The sequence below is a fragment of the Lissotriton helveticus genome, chromosome 9 (assembly GCF_964261635.1).
Source record: "Lissotriton helveticus chromosome 9, aLisHel1.1, whole genome shotgun sequence".
Taxonomy (NCBI): Eukaryota; Metazoa; Chordata; class Amphibia; order Caudata; family Salamandridae; genus Lissotriton; species Lissotriton helveticus.
Window position 1 is genome coordinate 504,743,967 of NC_136070.1, and position 26,107 is coordinate 504,770,073.

General features: G+C 46.4%; 1 protein-coding gene across 1 annotated transcript in view; it reads left to right on the forward strand.

The window, feature by feature from the left end:
• Window positions 1–26,107, forward strand: part of C9H14orf39 (chromosome 9 C14orf39 homolog) — a 1,496,166-nt gene that overhangs the window by 1,330,234 nt on the left and 139,825 nt on the right. Inside the window, exon 16 of the mRNA XM_078660343.1 lies at window positions 12,991–13,250. Coding sequence (XP_078516469.1) covers window positions 12,991–13,250 — 260 coding nt within the window. The remainder of the gene's footprint in view (window positions 1–12,990; window positions 13,251–26,107) is intronic.

A 26,107-nucleotide genomic window follows, 5' to 3' on the forward strand; every position in this document is an offset into this window, starting at 1 on the left:
GGGATAGGATTGGGGTAGACATGCTGTAGACTTTTCGACAGGCACAGATGCAAAAATTAGCGCCACAGTCTTGGGATGATGCAAATATAATTGTGAAACTAAAAAAAGACAAACATCCATTAGACCCAGGGTCATATCGACCTATCACTCTCCTAAATGCGGATGCCAAAATGTACGCCAAAGCACTTGCACAAAGGCTGAGCAGAGTCATTGAGAAATTGGTAAGCAAGACACAACATGGTTTTATTCCTGGGAAAGGGACCACCCAGCATACTAGGCAGCTAATTACAATATTAGACACGGCTGAGGTAGCAGGAGACCCTGTCGCAGCCATATTCCTTGATGCTGAAAAAGCCTTTGACAGGGTCTCCTGGCAATTTTTGTGGAAGGTAATGGAGTGGTTCGACATAGGTAAAGGGTTTATTAGTGCTATACAGGTATTGTATATTCAACCAAGGGTCAGGGTCAAAATAAACAAGTCTTATACAAAAACGGTTAGGATTACACGTGGCACCAGACAGGGCTGTCCGGCATCACCCCTACTTTTTGCTTTATACTTGGATCCGCTCCTTAGGAGATTGATAGGCAATATTAACATCTCGCCAGTCGTGATACAGGAGGTAGAGCACAAAGTATTTGCCTATGCAGATGACGTGGCGTTGATAACTACGGAACCAGAAAGGGCTTTAAGGGAAATAGAGCTAGAGGCAGCAGCCTTTGGGGAGTTAGCAGGATACTCAATTAATAAAGGGAAAACTCAGATCATCACAAATGAATTTATACTCTATTCAGATCCCAGAGTGGTTAAAGAGGCAGTGTATTTAGAAGTAAGGGTGTCAGCAAATTTAGCGGAGTTGGTGAAGCTAAATATGGAACCACTATTAGCTAAGGTTAAAAGTAACACAGAAAGAATTAACAATCTACACCTGACGTTAATGGGACGTATAAATGTAATTAAAATGATCACATTGCCGAAATTTCTTTATTTGTTTAGGGCCATACCTCTTCTTTTCGAACAATTTTGGTTTGCTAAGCTAGAAACAATTCTTAATATGTTAGTTTAAATTATATTATTGGGCCGCAGCTCTGCAGTATTCTCAAGGATTACTAGGCGGAGGATATGAATTCACAAATGTGTATAGAACTGTATTGGGGGTAGGTGCGGTGGATGGGCTTCTGAATACAATAGATTATGGACTTTTTAAGAATACTAGGTTTAAAACTTTACAAGCAGTGTATACTATCTGGAAGGGGGTGGGAAAAAAATTAGGAATAGGTAGATTTAGCAGATACACTAGATTGTTGGCTAATGAAACCCTTCCGGGGGGGATATTCAGAGATGGAATAATGAGGATATGGAATGATAAGGGTATTAGGAAAATAGGAGATCTCTTGGATACAAATGGCGGGATAATACAATTTGAAGAGCTACAAAAAAGATTTGAAATACCCACTAACACCTTTTTGAAATACCTACAGGTGAGGAGTTATCTGAGGGATAAAAGAGGTGGTCGGCTAGGATTTAAACATTGCAGGCTATTGGACTATATAGAACAGAGTAAACAGTGTAAGATACGGCAGCTACATGCAGAATTGTATGCATATAAAATAGATGACAGAGAGAATTTTTCAAAAAAATGGATAGGAAAGGTGGAGACCACCCCGGAAGGATTTCGGAAGTCTTTAGATCTAGGAAGATCAGCATTATGCTCGGCAACACTGCAGTCACAGCATTATAAAACACTATATAGTCTATACCACACGCCAGCAAAAATAGCACAGTGGGGTGGCACGGAAGGTATAACCTGCCCTAGATGTAATGCAATAGAAGCCGATATAGTACATATGTTTGCACAATGCCCCCAACTGTATACCTTGAAAAGAGCCATAGAAGATTTTCTGGAGAAATCACTAAACATTAAGATTATTTTAAATAATGAATTGCTATTGTTGGGGGTGAAGAGTGAGTATGAAAATAGCCACACAGGGTGTTTGTTTATGGTGACGGCCGTCTACCGAATTAGTATAGCAAGGGCATGGCTAGATAAGACACCACCAACATTTCAAACTTGGTTAGCAGGTTTGCTAGCCTCTCACAATCTGGAGAAAGCTATTTATGAGAGGAAGGGTAGGAGAACAAAAGAAATGGGAGAGGAGATATGGCAACCTATTACGAAGTGGAAGACTAAACAAAACAGGGTGGGAGTCGGGTAATAGGCTCACATTTGTATTTTCTTCTCGGTTTTCCCCCTCCTTTACCCTGTATACCATCTCTCTACCTCCCCCGGATTAATTTTGTAGTTTCTCCACCCTCTTTCTTTTTTTTTTCTTTTCATAAATTTAAGGAGAGGACTGCTGCAAGATTTGTATTATACTTATTTAGTTATTTCGGGATATACAATATACATGCTCGGTGTTGTTAAGCTGATGACTGTAATAATTGAAGGGGTAAAATTGTTGTGAAAAAATTATAATAAAAATATTTTTACAAAAATAATGCTGGAAATCATTATTGTAATAGCGAAGAAAAAAAAACCCTACCTTTTCCAACTCGTCATAGACATGCGTGGGGTCAGTTATGCTTGACCCCACGCCATCCAGTGACGACTGGTGAAAGGGAGGGGTGAGGCAGGGCAGTGTGGTAGAGTAATGCAGCCTCGGGCTTATACAGTACCCGCCCAAGGCTGCTTTCGAAATTGCCAGAAACCGGTCCTCGGAAGCTTGTTTCCGGTCCAGGGAAGGCATGGCTTGGCAGTTCGGGCTGGGCTGTTCCCATGAGGCAAAGGGTCAGACTGATTTGGATATAGCCATGTCTGAACTGGGGTGGCAGAGTGGGCTAAAGAACGGTGATGGATTCAACCCAGATCTTTTGACTGGGTGTGAGTGTTTGATTGGTTCAGATGCTCCGTCCATCACCACCTCCTTTTGTACCGCTTTTGGCCGCCATAAGTGTGGCAGGGTATGCTCAGACGTGAGTCCCTTGCTCACTTTGCCACTGGATTCAAGCAAGCCGGGCTGAAGACGGCTGTAATGCCAGAAACCGGTCCTCGGAAGCTTGTTTCCGGTCCAGGGAAGGCATGACTTGGCAGTTCGGGCTGGACTGTTCCCATGAGGCACAGGGTCAGACTGATTTGCATATAGCCATGTCTGAACTGGGGTGGCAGAGTGGGCTAAAGAACGGTGATGGATTCAACCCAGATCTTTTGACTGGGTGTGAGTGTTTGATTGGTTCAGATGCTCCGTCCATCACCACCCCCTTTTGTACCGCTTTTGGCCACCATAAGTGTGGCAGGGTATGCTCAGACGTGAGTCCCTTGCTCACTTTGCCACTGGATTTAAGCAAGCCGGCTGAAGACGGCTGTAATGCCAGAAACCGGTCCTCGGAAGCTTGTTTCCGGTCCAGGGAAGGCATGGCTTGGCAGTTCGTGCTGGACTGTTCCCATGAGGCACAGGGTCAGACTGATTTGCATATAGCCATGTCTGAACTTGGGTGGCAGAGTGGGCTAAAGAACGGTGATGGATTCAACCCAGATCTTTTGACTGGGTGTGAGTGTTTGATTGGTTCAGATGCTCCGTCCATCACCACCCCATTTTGTACCGCTTTTGGCCGCCATAAGTGTGGCAGGGTATGCTCAGACGTGAGTCCCTTGCTCACTTTGCCACTGGATTCAAGCAAGCCGGGCTGAAGACGGCTGTAATGCCAGAAACCGGTCCTCGGAAGCTTGTTTCCGGTCCAGGGAAGGCATGGCTTGGCAGTTCGGGCTGGACTGTTCCCATGAGGCACAGGGTCAGACTGATTTGCATATAGCCATGTCTGAACTGGGGTGGCAGAGTGGGCTAAAGAACGGTGATGGATTCAACCCAGATATTTTGACTGGGTGTGAGTGTTTGATTGGTTCAGATGCTCCGTCCATCACCACCCCCTTTTGTACCGCTTTTGGCCACCATAAGTGTGGCAGGGTATGCTCAGCCGTGAGTCCCTTGCTCACTTTGCCACTGGATTCAAGCAAGCCAGGCTGAAGACGGCTGTAATGCCAGAAACGGATCCTCGGAAGCTTGTTTCCGGTCCAGGGAAGGCATGGCTTGGCAGTTCGGGCTGGACTGTTCCCATGAGGCACAGGGTCAGACTGATTTGCATATAGCCATGTCTGAACTGGGGTGGCAGAGTGGGCTAAAGAACGGTGATGGATTCAACCAAGATATTTTGACTGGGTGTGAGTGTTTGATTGGTTCAGATGCTCCGTCCATCACCACCTCCTTTTGTACTGCTCTGGAATTTTGACGCTGCCTTGCATCATTAGTGGGCGGGTCCTAACAGGGCTTTCAACATAACTACTGGGCTGACACCATGTCCGCCTGGTAGATCTAATGTTTCGTTTTGTGACACAAGCGCAAAGCACATGTGGCACAAACTTGCCCCCATACTGCCTTAATCTGTGCCTCCCGTGCCTGGCCTGGGTGATGCAATGAAGCTGGGGGTCTGACTCCGAGCGTCGCTGGCAGGCAGCAGCAGCAGGACTCGTCGGCACTCGTGACTCGGGCTCAGGGCTGACTTGCTGAGAGCACTGCAGGCTGGGCACTGTAGTCCCGCGCGTGTGCACCGTTCCGCTTTCGATTTAAAATGATAAGCAACATTGCTGTTACTTATCATTTTAAATCCAAATAGAAATGGCGTGCAGCTCTGCGTGGCTGCAGTGTGTGCGTAAGCGGCCAAGCGAGTTGAGCAGCGGCAGTGGTGGGGAAAGGGAGGGCGCTGCCCACCCGCCCATTGCAGAAAACCGCAGCTGCTCTCTGCCCTATTCCACTCCACTCTACGCCACTTCAATCTAAGCCACTCCACTCTGTGCCACTTTATTTTACTCTACTCCATGCCACTCTAAGCCACACTACTCTGTTCTCATATTCGTCACTCTCCTCACTCTAGTCTATGTCACACTACTAACGATTAGCCTTGCTTAACAGCAGCCACTCTGCTTTACAACATGGCTAAAAGACTTTGCCAAGACCTATTGGCTTTACCAAAGCTTATTCCCTTTACTTTGTCAGCTAATTTGGAGATTGATTCTAGGTCTGAATTCTAGTCACGTTAACATTGAATACTCATGTACCATGTATCAGTTACAAAGGTTTGAGCTGTAAAGTGATGGCAACAATAAGTATGTATTTGTGAGTATCTTTATTCCTACGTATTACTACTTTTACTACGTCCAATATTTTGTTGCAGCAAAGGCAAATTGGCAGATGTGTGTCAAATAAATACTGGAATTAGACCACGTTCTCAATAATTTTGGAAGAAAATAGAACCAAGCAATGACAGTTACTTAATCAAAATCAATATTTGGTATATCAAAAAGGGGAACTGCCAATGACTGCCTTAGTGTGGTTGGTCTTGGAAATGAAGTCAATATGGAATTCAAGTTTTGGAAAAGACAAATAAAATAGGTTTTGTAACTAGTTAATTCTTCTTCGTAGTGCAAGGATCATTATGTGTACCTGTTTTGATGATAGTGATCAACAGTGCCGTAAATATTTTTGTTTGCAGGATGTAGGCAACAAGAGGCGAAGAGAAAAGGGGGGAATAATTCATACAAAAATAAGACATAATGTTTAGAATCATTAGAAAACAGAGTCTGACTTTTTTGATCTTCGAATGAAAGAACTCACTCACTTCTGAACAGAAGTTCTGGGAACTAGGGATAGATGTAAATCAGGGGGTTTAAATGTATTTTGCTGTTAAAAAGACTTTCCTTCTTGCATTCGAAGCTCAGGTATTTGTGTTAGTATAGTAATTAAACACAGTTGTGTTAATGGTATGTTGTAACTTTTAGGGGCTCTTGTCTTTATTATCAGGATTGTACTTTGCACATCCAGTTTCTCTAAGCTTTTTCAAGCTTTGTTTTGAATCAGTAAATCCTCACTGATCCACCCTGTTACTGGAGGCAACAATCTGGCAGTGCTTTCTTTAATTGACTAATCCTAACCAAGAGCTTGACAATTCAGTTATTACAATTGCTATTATTAAAAGAAACGTTAGACATAGATGTCTGATCACTCACCGTCAGACCAGCTGACAAATTATATTTTATATCATAGACTAGGTTTAAGTCAATATCAGTAACTGACACTCTTTGCAGCACCTGGATTATCACAATAGATAATAAAGGTTGACGTGCTGTGGTCATTCCATCCTGTATTTATACCACATCAAAAGATGAGTGAATAGGTTTGAATTATAACCATACTAATATGTGGGAATGACAGCTAACTAAGGCCAAGAGCTATGAAATAGTGGAAGATACTGGAAACTTCACGCATAGATGTTTTAACAGGCTATAAGCTAAAAGCTTCTAAAAAGAGAAATTCAGAGGCCTATAAAATGAAGAGAGCATTAAATGCATTAAAAGTGGCCTGAAAATCAGCTACTGGTCTAGGAGGCAGGTAAATAAAACGTTTTTTCCCAAACCTTTATTAGTTCATTTATAAACGAACTACAAAGCAGCACTGTGATCAAAGGTCGCATTGCAGCATCAGTATGGACAAAACATGGTTGTTATCCTGATTGTAGAGAGCCACCCGGACTCTCTACGACATTGTTGCAAAGCACCCAGGCATCCATACACCCCTCGGGCGGGCTCGTCCCGAGGGTATAAATAAATGGGCTGAAGACCGCTCGTGGTCTTCTGGCCGAGAGTTAACCACTGTCTCTCAAGTGTCTTTTACATGCGCAGCTGAGGCCTACATGATCTAGGACCCGCCGCGCTACATTGGCGACGGGGCTGTCCACACCACGCCTGTGCCCGCCTACCTTAAGTGCTCCGGTCGAGGAGCGCGCGGTTTCCACCTGCGTTGCCCTGCTCTCGTGGTGCTGTGTGAAGTCCGGGGAGGAAGCCGTGAAGCCCACCCACATCGCAGCCCGGTATTTGCTGCCAGTGTGCCTGCTGCCAGTCGAGGCCGCTGTCGCGCTGCCAGCTTGAGCCCATCCACGCACCTCCCTGATCACTGGGAGCGCGTTCAGCCGGCAGAGCTCGCTGGTGCGGCGCCCATTGAGGTGGGTAAGTGCCTGCTGCCCCGCCCGCGAGCTGCTCCTCCCACACGGTGGAATACACGTCTGCTACCCTGCTGTGCCGGCCTCACGAGTGGCCCAGGCTCCTGCGTGCCTGCCTTCGTGCAGCGTGCAGCGTCAGGGCTGCCCCTTCCACTGCCTGCGCCTGCAGCTACGCGTGCAGAGTGGGAATCCCTAACCTTCACTGGATCCCCTGGAGAGGCCCCGTGTGACGCTGTGCTGGGGGAGTGCATAGTGAGCTGGGAAAACAAGCATTGGTGACTGCAACCCCACAGGGACAAGTGCAAGTGGTGAAGGTGCGCAGAAATCAAAGAAAAGGGAGAAATAGCTTGGCTGGGGCTGCAAGAGTCACCCCGAGGGGCTCCACACTGGGAAGACCGTACCCACTCATGCTCCAGCACCCACAGAAGAGTGAGCAAGAGGGTGCATCGCGCCCCCCACCTGCGGACAAAAGGCGACACCGTGCAGGGTACTGAGGACACATACTGAGCCACCCGACACTACGCAAGCCGTGCCCTTGCACCCACACACGCTCGTGCCCAGCCACAATGAGCAACACCACGCCAGCGGCAGGGACGGCAGCCCAGCAAGATGGAGGGCGCAATCCAGCGGTGCCCGCCAATCCTCCGCCACCGCTGCACACGCACATGCCAGACGCACCACTACCCCCCTTAAGTGAGGACGCAGACTCCGCGACGGCCGCACCAAGATGAAAGGTCTGGGTCGGGCGGCTCAGCCACTACTTTAAAGGGACCAGCGAGACCAATGGGACTGTCAAGAGATCACTCCTCATCTACTATGGCGGGGCGGAGATATATGATTTGTTTGAGACGCTCCCCAATACTGGAACTGGTGACGACTACGAGGCGGCGGTCGCCGCGCTCAACAAACACTTCGATCCACAGCTCAATCACGACTTTGAGAAATTCAAGTTCAAGAGAGCGTGGCAAACCGAAACCGAATCCGTTGACATGTTCTATGCACGACTGCGCCGGCTGGCCAGCACGTGCCCCATCACGGACCCGAGGGACGAAATCCAGGACCAAATCATCCTAGGATGCCGCTCAAAACTCCTACAGATGCTCATCCTACGGCAACCAGGTATCTTGCTGGACGAGATCCTGATCCTAGCCCGCTCCCACGAACTGTCGGACGCCAGGGCAGAGGAGATGGAAACAGCCCTGCACACCCCGGTCGCCACATCACCGAAGCCAAGACACACGCCAAGCAAGGAGAAAAAATGTGGATGCAATTCAGAGACAGCCCCTGATCCCTCGCCAGGCGCCTAGACCACCCTCAGGTGGACCATGTGGATACTGTGGGGAGGATCACCCCGCAACGGCTGTCTGTGGGGTGAAGGGAAAGGCATGCTCCCGCTGTGGTAGGCTAAACCATTACTGCACAGATCCAAGTGCTCATTCTATCAAGAGAGTATTGACTTCTTTGGCTATACGTTCACCCGAGAGGGACTCCTGGTGGATCCAAAGAAAGCAGAAGCCATCCGGGCGGCCAGCACCCCTCGCAACCCCACCGAGGTGGGGAGCTTCCTCGACATGGCCAAGTACTGTGGACGAATTATTCCCAATCTGGCAGCCATATCCGATCCACTGCGGGCGCTCACGCGTCAAGAACACAAGTGGGAATGGACACTAGCGGCCAACGAGGCTTTCCGAGACATCAAGGCAGGTCTGCTAGACAAACCCGTGATGGCCTTCTTCCAGCCACAATGCAGTACGAAACTTGTTGTCGACGCCAGCCCCGCGGGCCTTGGAGCGGTCCTTCTTCAAGAGCATGGCCCGGAAGTATGGAAGCCAGTTGCCTACGCCAGCAAAGCCCTAACCGACACCGAGACCAGGTACGCCCAAATCGAGAGAGAGGCGTTGGCAATCAACTGGGCGCGCCAGCATTTTCATTTGTATCTAAGTGGCCAAGAATTCAGCGTCGTGACCGACCACAAGTCGTTGCTCCCGTTGTTTGCTGGCTCTTCCCGATTGGCGCCCTGAGGATCGAACGATGGGCTGTGCAGCTGCAAGGATACAACTTCAGGTGATCTTCCACCCAGGAGCGCACAACCCTGCCGACTACTTGTCCCGACACCCGGAATCTCTGACACCAGTTGACCCCTCGGCAGATGCCTGCAGTAGGGAGGCGTTTGTCCACATGGTGTCGCAAGGGGCGTGTCTAAAGGCCATGACCCTCGAAGAAATCGGCCAAGCCATGCAAGAAGACCCCACTCTATCCCTAGTTCATGAAGCATTAGAGAACAACGGTTGAGCCCATTTCATAGACGGGGCCTGCGTCCTTTGGCCTGAGGTCAGCCATGCCCTTCAACAACTGTGGCATGTTCGAAGCGAACTCAGTGTGGGGGAAGGAGGAGTCATCCTGAGGGGACATCTCATCATGGTCCCAGAAGGCCTACAGAGGAGGATCCTCGCGCTAGACCATGTTGGGCACCAGGGAATGGCCAAGACCAAGGCATGGTTGAGGGACAAGGTTTGGTTCCCGGCCATGGACTCCATGGTAGAGAAGATGGTACGGCGGTGCCATGCCTGCACGATCGCCGGAGGAGACCCAGCGCCAGCACCGGTGATCACGGAAGAACCGTGCAGGATTCCGTGGACACATCTCAGCGTGGACTTTGGGAGCTTCCCGGATAGTCGTCACATGCTGGTCATGGTGTACTCATTCTCGAAGTTTCCCATCGTCAAAGTCATCTCGTCAACAGCCTTCCCACAGGTGAAGAAAGTCTTGGATCGAGCCTTCGCAATGATGGGGCTGCCGGAAGAGATCAAGTCTGACAATGGACCCCCCTTCCAGGGGCGAGAGTTCCAGGAGTATCTTGAAAACCTTGCGGTGCGCCACAGGAAGATCACCCCGTTATGGCCCCAAGTGAATGGGGATGTAGAGAGATTGATGAGGACAACCAACCGTGCTCTACGCATCGCAGTGGATAACGGGGAAGATCCTGAGGCGGCCCTTGACCAATTTCTTGGTGCGTACCGTCAGACTCCTCATAGCACCACTAAGTGTTCTCCGGCTCATCTCCTGTTCAAGCGGGCCCCACGAGACAGTATCCCATCTGACCCGACGTGAGTGCCCGTGGAGCGGGATGATGCCGCCATCCAGTCAAGAAGGGAGACAACGAACCGTTAGGTGAGCGAGGCTCAGAGGGCTCAGGAACTGCAGCTCAGAGTGGGAGACCGGGTGGTGATCAAAGACGGACTCCCCCGGGTGGAAGTTCCGGACGCCCTACGAGCCGGAGGCATGGATCGTCGTAAGTGTCCAAGGGACCATGGTAACCGCCAAAAGGGGACAACAATCTGTCACAAGGAATGTGTCCAGCTTCAAGAAGACAACGGAGGCGGAAGTGAACCCCGAGGTCCCCGAGCTGAGCTTACCTCCCCCAGGATCGCCGGCTGTGAGGACCGCCTTGCGGGAGTCGCCGAGACGAGTCAGCCAAGGAGGTAATGGTAGTGCCTCTTTGACTGATCAGAAAGCCACTGCTGAGTCGACTCAGGGAGACCTGGCTGGTGCTGCAACATCTCCCTGTGTCCGGAGCCAGAAGTATGGTCCTGGTGCCGAGCCAAAGGGTAAGAGACTTTGTATTCCCCCCCCCCCTTGAACTGAGAGAACTTAATGGTCCAGAACCAAAAGAAAGGAGGGATGTAGAGAGCCACCCGGACTCTCTACGACATTGTTGCTATGCACCCATACACCCCTCGGGGCAGGCTCATCCCAAGGGTATAAATAAATGGGCTGAAGACCGCTCGTGGTCTTCCGGCCGAGAGTTAACCACTGTCTCTCGAGTGTCTTTTACATGTGCAGCTGAGGCCTACCTGATCTAGGCCCCGCCGGGCTACAATGATGACAAATACTGTTGTGGAGCATAACGGGGTGGGGGGATAAGAGTTACAGCAGAGTGCAAACAAGGTCAGTTTCAATGGAGTCATCCTCCGAGGTGTCTCCCTCCAGGCCCAAGAAAGTATTACATAGTACACCCCGAGCTTCCATATCAACTTGTAGTTTAGCATCCGAGCGAATGTGTCGCATCTGCGTCTCCTCTGCCCTCACCCACTCTGAGATATCTGTGACCCAGAGTGCCTCAGCGGGAGCCCTGACCCGCATCGATGATGGTTACCAGCCTCCATGCCAACACCAGGGCCAACTGAAAAAACAGTATGCCATTTTCTAATTCTTGAGACAAACAAGTTTGAACAACGGACAAAACTGAGATGTGAGTGTAAAAGCCAATGTGGTAGTCTGACTCAATGTAGTAGACTGACCCTCAGCCAGAACTCTTTCACCTGGGAGCAGCAGCCCCAAGATCACATGCATGAAATCTGCTTCCCAACCTCCATAATGCGGACAAGCAGAAGTGCCCCTGAATTAAATATGTGCAAGCCCACGGGGGTCATGTATGTACACTGTAAAATTAATTTATTTGAACCGGGCACTTGTTGGGCACACACTTCACCAACGCACAAATCCTGCACCTCTTCCCCCCACACCCCACCAGTCCACATCTGAAAACGGAGCCCCAGCATCTGCCTTCCAGATCTACCTTACCCTTAACTGCCCACCAATCGTGTCTGCCTGTAGGGCCTTATGCATCAACAAGATAAGATGATGCCAGACTCCTGCAGGTGGTGCCCCAGGAAAAGACGTCCAATCAGCTCTAACTATGTCAGTTATGCCAGTTGGTAAATAAAACATGTGACTGAAAAGGTGGATGAAATACCGACTGTGGCAGTAATACACTCTGCTTGACCAAAGTAAATAATGGAAGTTGCTGAAAGTATAAATGGTGATTTTGATGACATCATTTATGCCATTTGGGGCCATATGTATCAAGCAAAATTGCATTCGCAAACGCCGAAATTCACAGAATTTCGGCGTTTGCTAATGCAATTTTGCCAAATGGTATGTATTAAGGCAAAATAAGGAATCGCAAAATTTGTGATTCCTTATTTTGCAATTGCATTCAAGGAATCGCAAATTTTGCAATTCCCTAAATGCAATGTAAGAAGCACCAAAAAAGTGCAATTTGGCCTTAAGGAATCGCAAATTACCACCAACTTCAAGTTGGTGGTAATTTGCGATTTCTTTGAAAAATGCACTTTTTTGCATTTTTCAAAGTGCAATGTGAAGCACATACATGCCCTTAGGGCATGTATGTGCACCACATGTGCACCCATGCTTATTTCAGGAGTGCAACAGGGTGTCCTTTTGACACCCCAGCACCCTTGAAATTGCATTCTCAATTTGCAATTCGCTAATTGCTAATCGCAAATTGAGAATGTCTTCCCAGTCATTCCTATGTGCCTCTAGGCCCATAGGAATGAATGGGGAGGTATTCCTTAATTGTGAATCGCAATTTACGATTCGCAATTAAGGAATATGTATGATTCGCAAAATTTATTGCAAATCCTACATACATAGCATTTTGCGATTCTCAAATAGCGGTTTGCAAAAAAGCGCTAGTTGAGAATCGCAAAATGAATTTTTGATACATATGTTGTTTAACAGCTAAAGTTGGATAACTGAAAGGGTCTAGCAAACCAATTTATTTGTAGATATTTCAGGTTTTTTTATACTGTGGTGTCATCATTAACCGTACAGTTCTATGGAAAACTGCTTGACATTTTTTCACGTAGAGCATTTTGTCTATCTGTGTTACTTAGACATGGAGGATAGCTGAGCAATGTTACGGTATGTACGAATTTTGCAATTTAAATACATATTGCACCAACTCCTGTATGTCTTACATACGTATGAAGAATGTAAAAATTTCACTATACCTGTTCATATAACGTGCCTTGATACTGCGTTTCTAAATAGAGAGTATAGCCATCCATGCAAGCAAAAGGTTAGAAAGTGTGTTTTCTGGAAACAGCATTGCATAACTTCAGTTTTCTTCACATTTAAAGGATGTTCTCACTGAAAGTTTTAAATCAACTGGAAATATTACTGGAAGAGAAGAAGGTCGTGGTGGCGATTTTTCCAGGGCACCAGAGCCCCTCCTGTTTTCTAAATCGCCTCTGTTTCCTAGAACTCCGGACACACCGGTGTTTCCAGAAACTCCTGAGGATAACGAATGTCATCAAAACCGTGGGATGCCTGTCCTTATGAAAACCCCAGAACTCGCTAGGAGTAGAGGACAGTTGCCTAAGACCCCTACATTTGAAATGTAAGATGCATTTTCATTCTACCTGAAAAGTGACTTGCTCCTGATGTTGCTACTTGTAACAGTTAGTCTCTGAAATCAATGTGCAATATATCGAGGTGATTACTGCTTCAAATTGTTTACACTGGCGTTTAAAAATTACTTTGTTTCATTGCGCTTTGCACTCCATTCTTATGACTCGTCGCACGTGCAGTTTATTTTTCATTCTTTTGCCATATTCATTCGGACAATCTGCTCAGTAAGATTTTTTTGGGGGGGGTGTTGGGCTTCAGATTTCCCAACAATCATGCTGCCACATAATGTCAAAATACATTAGACGACAAGCAGAACGCACATGAGAGGCTCAAGGAGCAACGCAAAGGGAGAGGGATGCAGATTGAGGGTACCGAGTGAGAAAAAATAAACGATTTAGTGAAATAGCCAACATGTTTGAAGTCTTCCCAAACATAGAGAGGGAGAGAGTGTTTGTGCGTTTTTGTCTTTTTGTCTGTGTGTGTAAAAAGTCCTAGTGAAATCCGACAGACACTACTCCATACCGACAGAAACCAACTATACCCAACTATGTATTATCATAGACATTTATTTTGGGGGTTTTGAACCAGTGCTTGAAATGGAAAATTAGAAGTGCAGGTACTCTGTAGCAGAGCACCTGCTTGTTTCTGAGAAGTGCCGGTACTCTCCAATTAAAAGGATAGCATTTCTCTTGAGAAGTGTCGGTACTCTCCCTCCCAAAATAAAACAGTGCTGGTATTCCGTACCGGACAGTACTGGCCCTAAAGCACTGGGTGAAACACCCCCCTGAAGCTACGCCTCTGCACCTATCTCAAGTCTTTTAGGTTAGTGACCTAGCTCTGGAACTGCTACTTGTAACATACTTAAGGACATTCCTACATTTATATGAAGCACCAATATGCGGACACCCTCAGATTGTCAGAACTAGGGGTGGGCGGAATTTGCGTAGTCGCGCTATGCAAAGCTCCGTGAAACAGTAAAAAATCTCTGCGAGCACTCAAAAGTTCCGCAAACACACGGAATTGCTTGTTCTGTCCGTTCGCTATACTTTTTTCCTGTTTGCGAACGCTGTTTGCATGCTCGGGAGAAATATCTCGCGAACACGGATTTTGAAAGCGCAAACAAGCAAAAAATTCCGCTAAGCTGCGGATCATGGAATTTTTGGCAATTCCGCATTCTCCGCGGAATGCAAAATTTCCCAAATTCCTCAAATTCCGCGAACGGAACTGAATTTACCGCCCAGGCCTAGTCAGAACAACTTGTGCCTGATGCTATTCCTTGTAACAGTCTATGTCTCAAAACAGCTTTTAATCAACGTGAATATATTCAGGCGATTCATGCAGGCTGACGACGTTGGCGATGTCCTCGCTGAATTGTGTGCGTGGTCCCGGGGGTCTGTAGACGAGGGTGCCTCTGAGGGTGGTCTTGGGGTTGATGTGGATCTGGAAGTGCAGGTGCTCGGCGGGTGCGAGGGTGTCGTCGGTGTTCGTCGTGATGCGGATGGAGTTCCTGTGGATGATGGCGATGCCTCCTCCTGTCTGGTTGACGCGGTCCCTCCGGATGATCTTGTAGCCGTCCGGGATGGCGATGTCGGGCGCTGAGGAGGCGTTCATCCAGGTTTCCGTGAGGAAGGCGACGTCTGGGGCTGTGGTGTCGAGCAGGTTCCAGAGCTCGACGGCGTGTCTGTGGACTGAGCGGGTGTTGAGCAGGATGCACTTCAGGTGGCTGCTGCTGTTGTTCGTCGAGGTCTTGGGCACTGCTGGAGTGGTGCAGGTCCGGATGCAGGTGAACTTGCAGGAGTTGCAGTAGAAGGGTCCGTGGGTGCGTCTCGGGGTGGCTCAGTAGCAGCCCGGGAGTCTGCCGGCGTTGAGTGCGTAGAGGTCGGTGGCGGCGTAGGTCCGGCGGGAGGGCTGGTGACTGCGGGAGACAGGGGTCCTGTCACTGGGCGCGGTCCAGGCGCGGACGGGCGTAGACGGGCTTACCTTTGGCGCACCTTCGGCGCTCATTCGGTGCTCCCGCTGCGCACGTCCGCTGCGCGGTCGCTGAGGGGGCGTCATAAGAAGGGAGCCGGGAGGGCGGGTCAGCTGGGATGCGGGAGCGTGGGATCCAATCGGCTGGCGGGGGAGCGGGGCCGCAGGCAGGCAGCGGCGGGAAAGCGAGTGTGGGCTTGGCGGGCGGCCCTGCGGCGGCTGGGGCGCTCGCTGACGGCGCAGGCAGGCAGGCACAGCAGCAGAAGGCAGGAGGTAGGAGCAGGAGGTCCTGGGAGCGTAGGGGTGACCAGGCCGAGGCGCAGTAAATGCCAGTAAATGCAATAGTAGTCAAAATATTTAAATGCAGATAGGTTTTATTTGCTATAACCATTCCAGCCACTACAACAGAAGGGAAACTTCTGCAAAATAGAGGGATAAAATGTACTACTCCCACTCCAATCAGAACAGTAGGGAAAGTGATTGATTGCACAATAGTAAAATTTGCTATACCCACTCCACTCAGTACAACAGTATGGACGCTGCTGGATTCTAAAGGGATAAAATGTACTATTCCCACACAAATAGGTGCAACAGTAGGGAAAGTGTTGTATAGCGTATGGGTAAAATGTATTATTCCCACTCTAGTCAATACAACAGTAGGGAAAGTGTTGGATTTTGTAGGGGTAAAATGTACTGTTCCTACTCCAATAAGTGCAACAGTAGGTAAAGTGTTGGAAAGCGGAGGGGTAGAGTTTACTATTCCCACTCTGAAGGAAGTGACCCGATTAGGGTCACCCCAGTCCTATGACCACCTCTTGGCCAAATGAAGAGTCGGTCAGTCAGTAGAGAATACAAACCAATAATTGTTTATTTACCTTCACTCAGAGTGGAGCCCCATCTATCCAGCCACTAGGAGTGATACAGAGGGAACTGAAATCGACAAGCATAAAGATACATAATGTACGTTTCATAGCTGGATTAGAACACTCCTACAATGGAATTTTCCAAGCAATTGCAGTTACACAGTGAAATACCGAAGTTAAGCCTGACGACCTTGGTAAATTTGGCACAAAATGGCCGTAGAAACTAGGTATTGCTCAGGATTGTTTCAAGGATTCATTAGACCTGGGACGGACAATACGCTGCTCAGCCACGCTACAAGCACAACACTATAAGACAGTATATTCTCTGTATCACACACCCACAAGAATAGCCCAGTGGGGGGCACTTCAGGCATTACCTGCCCTAGCTGTGACTCCCCGGAGGCAGATATAATTCACATCTTCGCTTCCTGTCCGCAGTTGTACACACTTCGTAGGGCAGTTGAGCTGTTTCTTGACAGGTCTTTGGGAATTATAATCACCCTCTCAGCAGCTCTGATTATTCTGGGGATTGACGTGGAAGGGGTAGGCCCCCATAAGGAATTTCTATTTATGGCTATGGCAGTGCTGCGTATGTGTATTGCTAAGGCGTGGTTAGACAAAGGTCCCCCTGCCCTGCATCATTGGTTGGTCAGGCTGCTCGCTGCACACAACCTAGAAAGCGCAATTTATGCAAAGAAAGGCCAAAGGGGTAGACCCATTGAGCAGTGGAAGGAGGGCTTTATTAATATATGATAGGAATGATGTCCTCATCCCCATCCCCCCCGCCTTTTTTTTTTAGCTGTTTCTTTTCTTATTCTCTCTTCTTTTCCTCCTAACGATGATTTTTTCAAAATATATATATTGTGATGTTTAAAGTATGTATAAGGAATGTATATAATGTAAGGTAATTTGTTACGTGCTGTGCTGTAACACTGGGAAAAAAATACAAAACCTTTTAATACAAATATAAAAATAAAAATAAAAGAAATACCAAAAAAAGTTTTGACTCTAATATCTTGCACAAACTATCTACTGCTCAAGGTCGTTCTAGCCGGCCCCTGCCACGAGACAAGAGGGAGAGGGTCTCTGTCTAGAGAAAGGTATGCACTAATAGGAACAGTGTACTCACTACTGGAGCAAGTCTAACTTGGCAGAAACTAAACTTATAGTGGAACATTTCTCGGAATTGAGCTAAATCAGTTTCGAACAACCTAAAATGATACTGGCTATTAAAATGCCGCAGAGAATGCTAACTTATATACGTCAATGTGTATGCATACACATTTCTAATCTAACAGATCCTCCTTTTAGCATGAGCTAAAACATTTTCTAACAATAATAAAAAGCAAAAGCAATATAAGCAGTGATAGCATTCTCAATATTTGGATCATTATGAGCACTCCATATCATTGACATCAGGGAACGAAATGGTAAGGAGGGAAGAATTAATGAAAATACCCTCATCAATATTCATGAGATCCTCAATTTCTTCATGTACCATAATTGCAGCATTGGTATCATGACTCAATATTTTCCTTTTAGGGGTGAGAATAGTGGTGGAATAGGGTCAACAGAAGGGAAGGCACTGAACAAGAACACAGCAGAAAACTAATACCACAATAAGATAAAATCACTTTTTCGAGAATCCAGCCCCAGGTGCCAAATAGGGACCAACTCTAGTTCCCACTTTCCATTCCCTGGACTTTTTCAAGAATGTCTAATATGTGTTTGATGATCTTCTTTTCCATATTCTTGATCCCGACTACACACTGATTGCCTACTAATGCGCATACACCACCACTCTAAGCTAGAATAAAGTCTACTGCATACCTGTTCTGTTCTGAATATATTGGCATACTCTCCAATTGAGTGGTGATGTCATGCAAAGCTGCTACTGTGGTATTAGACAGAATTTGCAGCTTACATCCAAAATATTCTCTGGCTTTCTCACCCCTGGCCATCACTGTACCACCAAATGTAACTATGGAAGAAAGAATGTACCCAAAAGGAATCTTATTGCTATAATTATTGATCTCTATATCGGTCACTCCCTCGCAGAATTCTTTAGTCAAAGTTATTTTAACCCAGCGCACATTAGGCTTGGCATATTTACAGGGTACACCCAAAGGCAATATCATTCCAAGAGCTACATCATCTGGACCATTATGGACGTTGGAATATGTACCATTGGACAAGAAGTAAAACCCCGGGTGTGCATAAATCGGTCCTTCATAATCTATGGCAGCATATCTAGTATTCATTCCAAAACTACTTGGATCTTTGTCATTCACCAAAGTCATTGTATTTTTGTTCAGCACTATTCCAGAACAGTTAATTTACAAAGAAGTGTCAGTGCTGTTCAAAATGGGGCAGCAAGCAGGATAATAACCGGCCTTCCGGGTGACTATCCGTTCTTTGTAATGCCAACCCACCAATGTAACATTCTGCTTCTCTATATAAAAATTATCACAATAGGTGTTGTTATCACAACCTGGACACCCCACCCCTAGTGGCTTTCTATAATACAGACAGGGTCTAAGATAACGAAAACCAAATACTCCTTTTACTTCAGTAAATTGGGGTGGCCGAGTATAAGTATAATTGACAAGTGACAACAGATATGCGGTCCATACACTAGTGACAGATTCAGTAGGGTAACAATCTGTCCTTTCTCCAAAGAATCTCCTGTGTGTGTCTAGAAATACATTACTTGGCATTGTCCTTTTATTTCTTTTCTGGAAGATAACCTTACCTTTGTTGCGTAAAGGCATATTGTGATCACTTTCCAAAACCCATGACACCCCACACAATATTATTATCAAGAGAATCAACAGAACAACACATTCTATTTTTCTCGTTCGGGTCCACAGCATACCATGTTGGGCACCAAGGACCATTGGCTGCTCTTCGTCAACAACCTTTCTACCAAAGGGATGCATAACGTATGATAAAAGGATGAAGATGCAAAAGATACACAATTTCCCAGTGTCCGTCAGAGCCTCACTGGTAAAGGCTCCTATTGTCCATCAATATGTTGGTGCTCTTGAGCACTGGCGGTGGAGCTTGCTCTGTCCTAAGCTCTTTTGGATGAATCCCACGTTGATCAAGATGGTATACGTTCAAGGTGTACTTCGGTCTTCCCTAACTAATGTTCGAACACCTAAGGTAAAGTAAACAAAAATTCTCTACTAATTTCACCTAATTCCGTTGGTACTATAACTCAGTACAACCTGCCTTACACTGTTCATCCCTAATCTCTTTTCTCCTTGTAATCCATATCCCTCAGCCGAGGGCCAAATTGTACCTGGCAACCCCAGGCACTGTATGATCAGTGAACAAAGTCTCTTGGATAGCTCATATTTCCAAGGAAACAGCCTCGGTAAAAGTCTCCTCATTCGCTTCATCTGACTGGGTCCACATTAGCTGGGCAACACTAAAAGGGACAAACCTGTTGACCTGTTCACACTCCGTGTCCCCAATTCCGTCTTTGACCCACTGGTCATATGATAGCGGCAAAGGAATCCTGCAACAGTGGGTCACGTGGACCCAGTTTTTATGGTTAACAAGTTTCACAGTGGTGTGGGTCACCAACAAAACCTATTCAGGACCTTTCCAGCCAGGATCCAAACCTTTCTTTCTCTGAAAATTCTTCATTAAAACATAATCACCAGGCTGGCCGGGTGTAAGAGGTAAGGAGTCCCGTACCTGTTGGTGAATAGAACGCAAACTTTCGGTTAACTGGCCAAGGTAATCAAGCAACACAGGGTACTCAATATCAGAGAACTTACAAGGACACGGGATGCCCCAGACATTTGCCGGATACCCTAACACAACCTCGTAAGAAAGCAATCCTGTCCTAGAATGTGCTGTTCTTCGTGTTGACAAAAGAACAACACCTCGACTTCGAACTCCCCGCCTCCTCATGCTTCAGTTCCATCCCAGTGATCATGGGAATTAGTAGGATCCCGTCCACCCCTGTCTCTCCCTCTTTAATAAATGACTTCTATAGCTCACTCAGCCCTACCCCCTTCCCTAGCCATCGACCCCCCTTAACCTCACTGACCCCAAAAAAAAGCACCTCTTCTCCACCTCTTCTGCGAACTCCCCCTTACCTCACTCAGCTATCCCAGTTATCATGGGGATTAGTAGGAACCCTTCTTCCCCAGCTTCACCCAGACTCCCACAGCAACTCATGTCTATCCGCCCTTGTCCCTCATCTAATTACATTAACTCTAAACCTCTCAACTGTATGCTGCTTAACTGCCGATCAGCCTCTTGCCATGCTACAGAAATTGCTGAAACCATTCTCAGCGAAAGCATTGGCATCGCCTTCTTGACCGAAACATGGTTCAAACCCCACTCCTCATCAATCCTTGACATGCTTTCCCCACCAGGATACTCTATCTTAAGGAAAGACAGAATGGATAAAATTGGAGGGGGCCTCGCTGTAATTTATAAAGATGAACTCAAACTTTCTCCTGTCTATCACCAGGACTTATCCACTTTTGAGTACCTCGGCGCTGAGCTTACTACTCTGGGCTCCCCTCCTATCTGCCTACATATTATCTATCATCTCCCCGGTAATGCTCTCACCAGCAAAAACAGCACGTGCCAAATAGTTGGGGAGAATTCTTGTCCCAATCCTTGAATCATATAGGAATTGAAGAAACTTGGGATTTGATGCCAGATAGACACACCTTTGACAAAATTGCAAACAACGCAGTCAAATGGGAATCCTATCTGGAAGATAAAACAAGTACCGCAAAACGACGACACGGGTGGACCGTGATAAACACATATTCCGGGATAAAGCCACAGACTTATCTGGAAAGTCATTTGTTATGTTATGTTATGTTATGTTAATATTTGATAAAGCGCAACAGCTGCCCCAGCAAAGAGGCGTCCTGGCGCTAAGGAACCCCAGAACTATACTGAGGAAGGGAAGAGAAGGAAGGGAATTTTTATTAGAAGGGGGGAAGAGATGGGTTTTGATGGCTTTCCGGAAGGCAACCAGGTTTTCCAGAGAACGAATGTTCAGTGGCAGAGTGTTTCAGAGCTTGGCCCCCAGAACCTTAAAAGAGCGACCGCCCGTACGGCAGAGCTTTGTGCGGGGAATGGTCAAAAGGTGCTTCCTAAAACAAAGGTGGTTCCTAAAACAAAGATATATAAAACACCGATTAGGCCTACAGTTTTGAAAGGATTTGTTACCATCTTGGAAAAACTGTCACACTGACCCTCTTTGTCGTCTATGTGGATATCCAAATGAAACATTAACTCACTTACTATGTGTCTGCCCGGCGCTTAAGGATTTGAGGAGACGTCTTTTAAAGAATATTTTTAACAAACTAAACATTCGGACATGTAGGCAAGCTGTAATTCGATGGCTAGATGGATCATCTCCTATGTTGGCCTGCAGGGGGGTTAAATTTATGATTAAAGCACAATCTCTCCTACAGCAAGCTGAACAGGGAATTATAGCCCCAAATTGAACTATATATCACTTATTTTTTCATACTGCCAACGGATTTTAATAGTAAATATTTATACATGTGTTTTAATGTTCTACGATGATCAAAATGTACTTTGTAATAATTTTTAATAATTTTATACAATACAAATTGACTTGACTACTCTCACCTTTGCTGAGGAACTATCTGATCTCCTCATGCAAGCATTGCTCTCCAAATCCAGAAATCTCTTCCTAGGGGATTTTAATATCCATTGGAACAAAACTGACGACCCAGCAATTAACCTCATCAAGGACCTTCTTGACATTAGTGACCTGACGCAACACTGCCATTCCCAAACACACTCTAATGGTTCAACCCTTGATGCTATTATCTCTAGCAAAGAACTGGCTGCTCTTTCCCACATCATCTCCACTGACTGGTCAGATCACCACCTCATCCTCTTCACCATAAATCGCTCTATACCACCTCCCACTCCTTGCTCCAGGAAACGAAAGAAGCTAACACAAAACATTCACCTCATTCCCCCTGGCGTGCTGGAATCTTCAATAAAAGCTTGACTACAGCTCCCCCCTCTCTCCCAGAGCGCCACTGGTCTAACCGATCATTATAATAACTCTATCCTCAAAGCCCTTGACCAAATTGCCCCTACCAAACTAAAGCTCCAAAAAAATATTCCGCCTAAACCTGGTTCAACTCTGACCTAAACATAGAGAGACGAGCTCTCTGGCAGTCTGAACGCTTGTGGAGGAACCAACCTTCCACCTCAAATCTTACCCTCCTCAGAACTGCTAGGGCCAATTACAAAAGACACATCTTTAGCGAAAAAGCTTCCTTCCTCCGTTCTGAACTTGATCAGGCTAGAAATCCTCCCAGGGAACTTATTAACATTGTCAAAAATCAAACCTCCTCAGCCCCCCTAAATTACTAGCTACTATTGAAAGATGTGAAGAAATTGCTTGCGTCTTTTCGGACAAAGTCACCAAGATTGAACAATCCTTCCTCCCAACTCCCCCTTACCTCAGCCAACACCTCACCATTAGCAACCCCCTGGTACTTACTCCACTTCCCCCCCCATGCTCCCTCACAACTCCTCCTCTCTGTCTCCCAACACAAACTTAACTCTACAGACCCCCAGCTAAAAAACAACGCTTCATGGAGTGATTTTGGTCCAATATCAGAAAGTGTTGTCCTCAACATCATCTCCAAACATAAACCATCCTCGCATTCCAAAGATCCTCTTCCTGCTCATTTGGTTCAAGAACTTAAACACATCTTTGTCCCACTCTGGACCAATATTATCAACTCTTCTTTTGCCACTGGTATTGTTCTTGCTTCCCTCCAATTGGGCCAAATTAGCCCCATCATTAAAAACACAGCGGCGGATCCCAATGACTTAAACAATCTGCGCCCTTCCTTCCTTTCCCATCCAAAGCCCTCAAAAAATGCGTCCTGATACAGCTGGACAATCACATCGACACTTTCAACCTACTTGACGCCCTCCAGTCCGGTTTTAGAAAGAGTTGCAGCACAGAAACAGCAATGCTTAACATTACGGATGACATACATCGCTCCCTGGACAAAGGCGAATCCTCCCTCCTCATTCTCCTTGACCTCTCTGCAGGCTTTGATACTGTTAACCATGTCACCTTACTCAAGATCCTCAAATACCGTTTCGGCTTTGACGGCAATGTCCTCAAGTGGTTCACCTCTTATTTCCAAAATAGAACTCAACAAATCAAAGTCAGCAGTTGCCTCTCCAAACCACAACCTGACTCCCTGGGTGTCCCACAAGGCTCTATCCTTTCACCAACCCTTTTCAACCTCTTCATGGAACCCCTCACCCTTCTTCTTAAACAAGCAAAAATCAGCTATCAACTCTATGCCGATGACACACAATTATACTACAAGATCAAATCCCACAGCGACATCTTACATCTCAATGAAGCCCCGACTAAGATCCAAGTCTGGTTTAATCAAAACCACCTCAAATTAAACCCCAAAAAAACAGAAAGCATCCCATTCTCTCTTAAGAACAACTCGCTCCCTATCCAACACTGGACCTCAGACATTAAAGCACTCAACTGCTCTCTCACCATCTCCAATTCGGTCAAATCCCTCGGCATTAGTGTCGATCAGAATCTCAATCTCACTCCCCACATAAAAAACTCGGCAAAAGGTACCCTCTTCATTCTTCATCACCTTAAAAAAAATTAAACCCTTCAATCCAGCTAATGACTATAAATCTGTTGCACAATCACTGGTCCTTCCAGAAAAAATTATGGCAATGCCACCCTTGCTGGCACCCCTAAAATTCACCGAGCCCCTATTAAATCCATTCTCAACCTCTCTGCCAGACTTATCTCTGACTGTAAGTGATACGATCCCATCTCTCCTATCCTCAAAAACCTCGAATGGCTTCCAATTGAAGGCAGATCCACCTACAAGATCGCCTGCATCACACTCAAAGCCCTTCACCAAAACACCCCCTCCTACCTCTCAGACAAACTCCAAAAAGCAGGATGTACTAGAACTTTGAGAAGCACTAACGCTCTTGTCCTTATCCCTCCTCAGCTAAAAAAGGAAGCAACTCAACCGCGCTCATTCTCTGGCAATGCCCCTTCTATCTGGAATACTCTTCCCAAAGATCTTCGCTGTAACCCATCCTACCCCCTCTTTAAAAAAAACCTCAAGCTGTTTCTTCTCAACAAATATTGGGGGTCTTAATTATACTGACTTCTCTGGCAATTTTCACCCCCTCTATTCACTACTTCTGCAGGATTCCCTCTATCTATACTCACCTCTCCCCCCCCTCCTCCATCTTTCCTAAAATCTTTCACCTTCTTTTAACTTTAGCCCTACTATATAATTCCTCGCTGCCTGCATGATCTACTCCTCAATCTGCTATACTCCTATTATCACATACGATACAATGTACCAAATATAGTTTCATGGATCTACATCAATGCTTTGATTAACAAGAGCATAGAATGAATGTTCAATTTTGGGAACAAATCTGTGTTCTAAAGAAGATACATGTAATAATATGGATGCTTTGATTCACAAGAGCATTGAACTATTGTTTTTTACGTTTTGTATATAAATCTGTTGACGAATTTATGAAAACTTTTCATGTGGTGAATTGTTGATGCTAATATAAAGTTACAGGGACTACCTTGACCCTATCTAAACGGACTGAGGATGATTGGCAGCAGGAAATTTCTGATTTACATGGAGACCCTCATAAATCAATTGAATCACTTTGGCATTAAAATGACTTCCGTTGTCACTCCAGATAACTCGGAGCAAGCCGAAACGAGGAAATAACTCCATCAGGAGTACCTTAGCAGTCATAATGGCTGTATTATCCTTGGTGGGGTAAGCCTCAACCCATTTACTGAATGCACATACTACCACCAAAACAGACTTAAGGTTATTGCATGTTTCTAACTCAATATAGTCCATTTGAAGGACTTCAAAAGGAAAAATGGGTGGTGCAAAATTACCAGCTGGTGTCGGGGTATCCTTTCCTGGATTATGCATCATGCAGACCATGCAATACTTTACTAAGTGCACAGCTGTCTTGGAGATGTTGCCATTTTGCCATACAGGAGCTAACAATTTACAAAGGCCTTTTGCACTTAGATGAGCAGGACCATGTGCCATAGTAACCCCAGGAAGAACATATGCGTCCAGTAACATCCATCTCTGCTTCCCTGATTTATCAATCCAACACCCTTCTTTATTCAACTGTGCTGTACGTTCCTGCCATTCTGCTAATTCTTCTATTGTGGCTTCACTTTGTATCTCCTTTACACTTTCAAGGGTATCTTCAAACATGACAACCTCAGGAACCCACCTAGCTGGACCTGCTACAATCATTCTTAGATAGATGTTGACAACCAGCCCTTCACACAAATCACAAGCTCGAATAAGGGCAGCTAGCTCATCAGCTTGAGCCGACTGACAGGGGACCCGTGATGTCTCTACCACCGCACGCAATGTAGTGATAGCATAAGCTGCAGTGGTGGTGCCATCCGTTAATTTAAAGCAAGAGCCATCGACATATAGTTCCCCTTGTGGGTCAGCTAGGCGAACATCAGTCAGGTCTATCCATCCTTTCACCTCTTCTTCTATCCGGAAGATACAATCATGTTTGTCAACTGCATCATTTTCAGAAGGGAGGGATAGTAACGCAGCTGGATTCAGAGTGGTACATCTTTTAATCGTAATATGCTTAGCAAACAATGTCAATTCATAGCCAGTAAGACATGCACTGGTGAGGTGCTGTATCTTTGTCTTATTCAAAAGCTTATCCACAGCATGGGGTACCATGATTGTGAGGTCTGTATCAAGTACTAGTCCAGCCGACTGTCTGGTTGAAGTGGCCACAGCCGCGACCACTCTCAGACAGCTCGGGAGGGCCCTTGCAACAGGGTCAAGCACAGTAGAAAAATAAGCACAGGTCCTCGGTTTGTCACCAAACTGCTGTGTTAGGACAGAGAGCACGCAACCAGCCATCTCATGAACATAGAGCAAAACCGGTT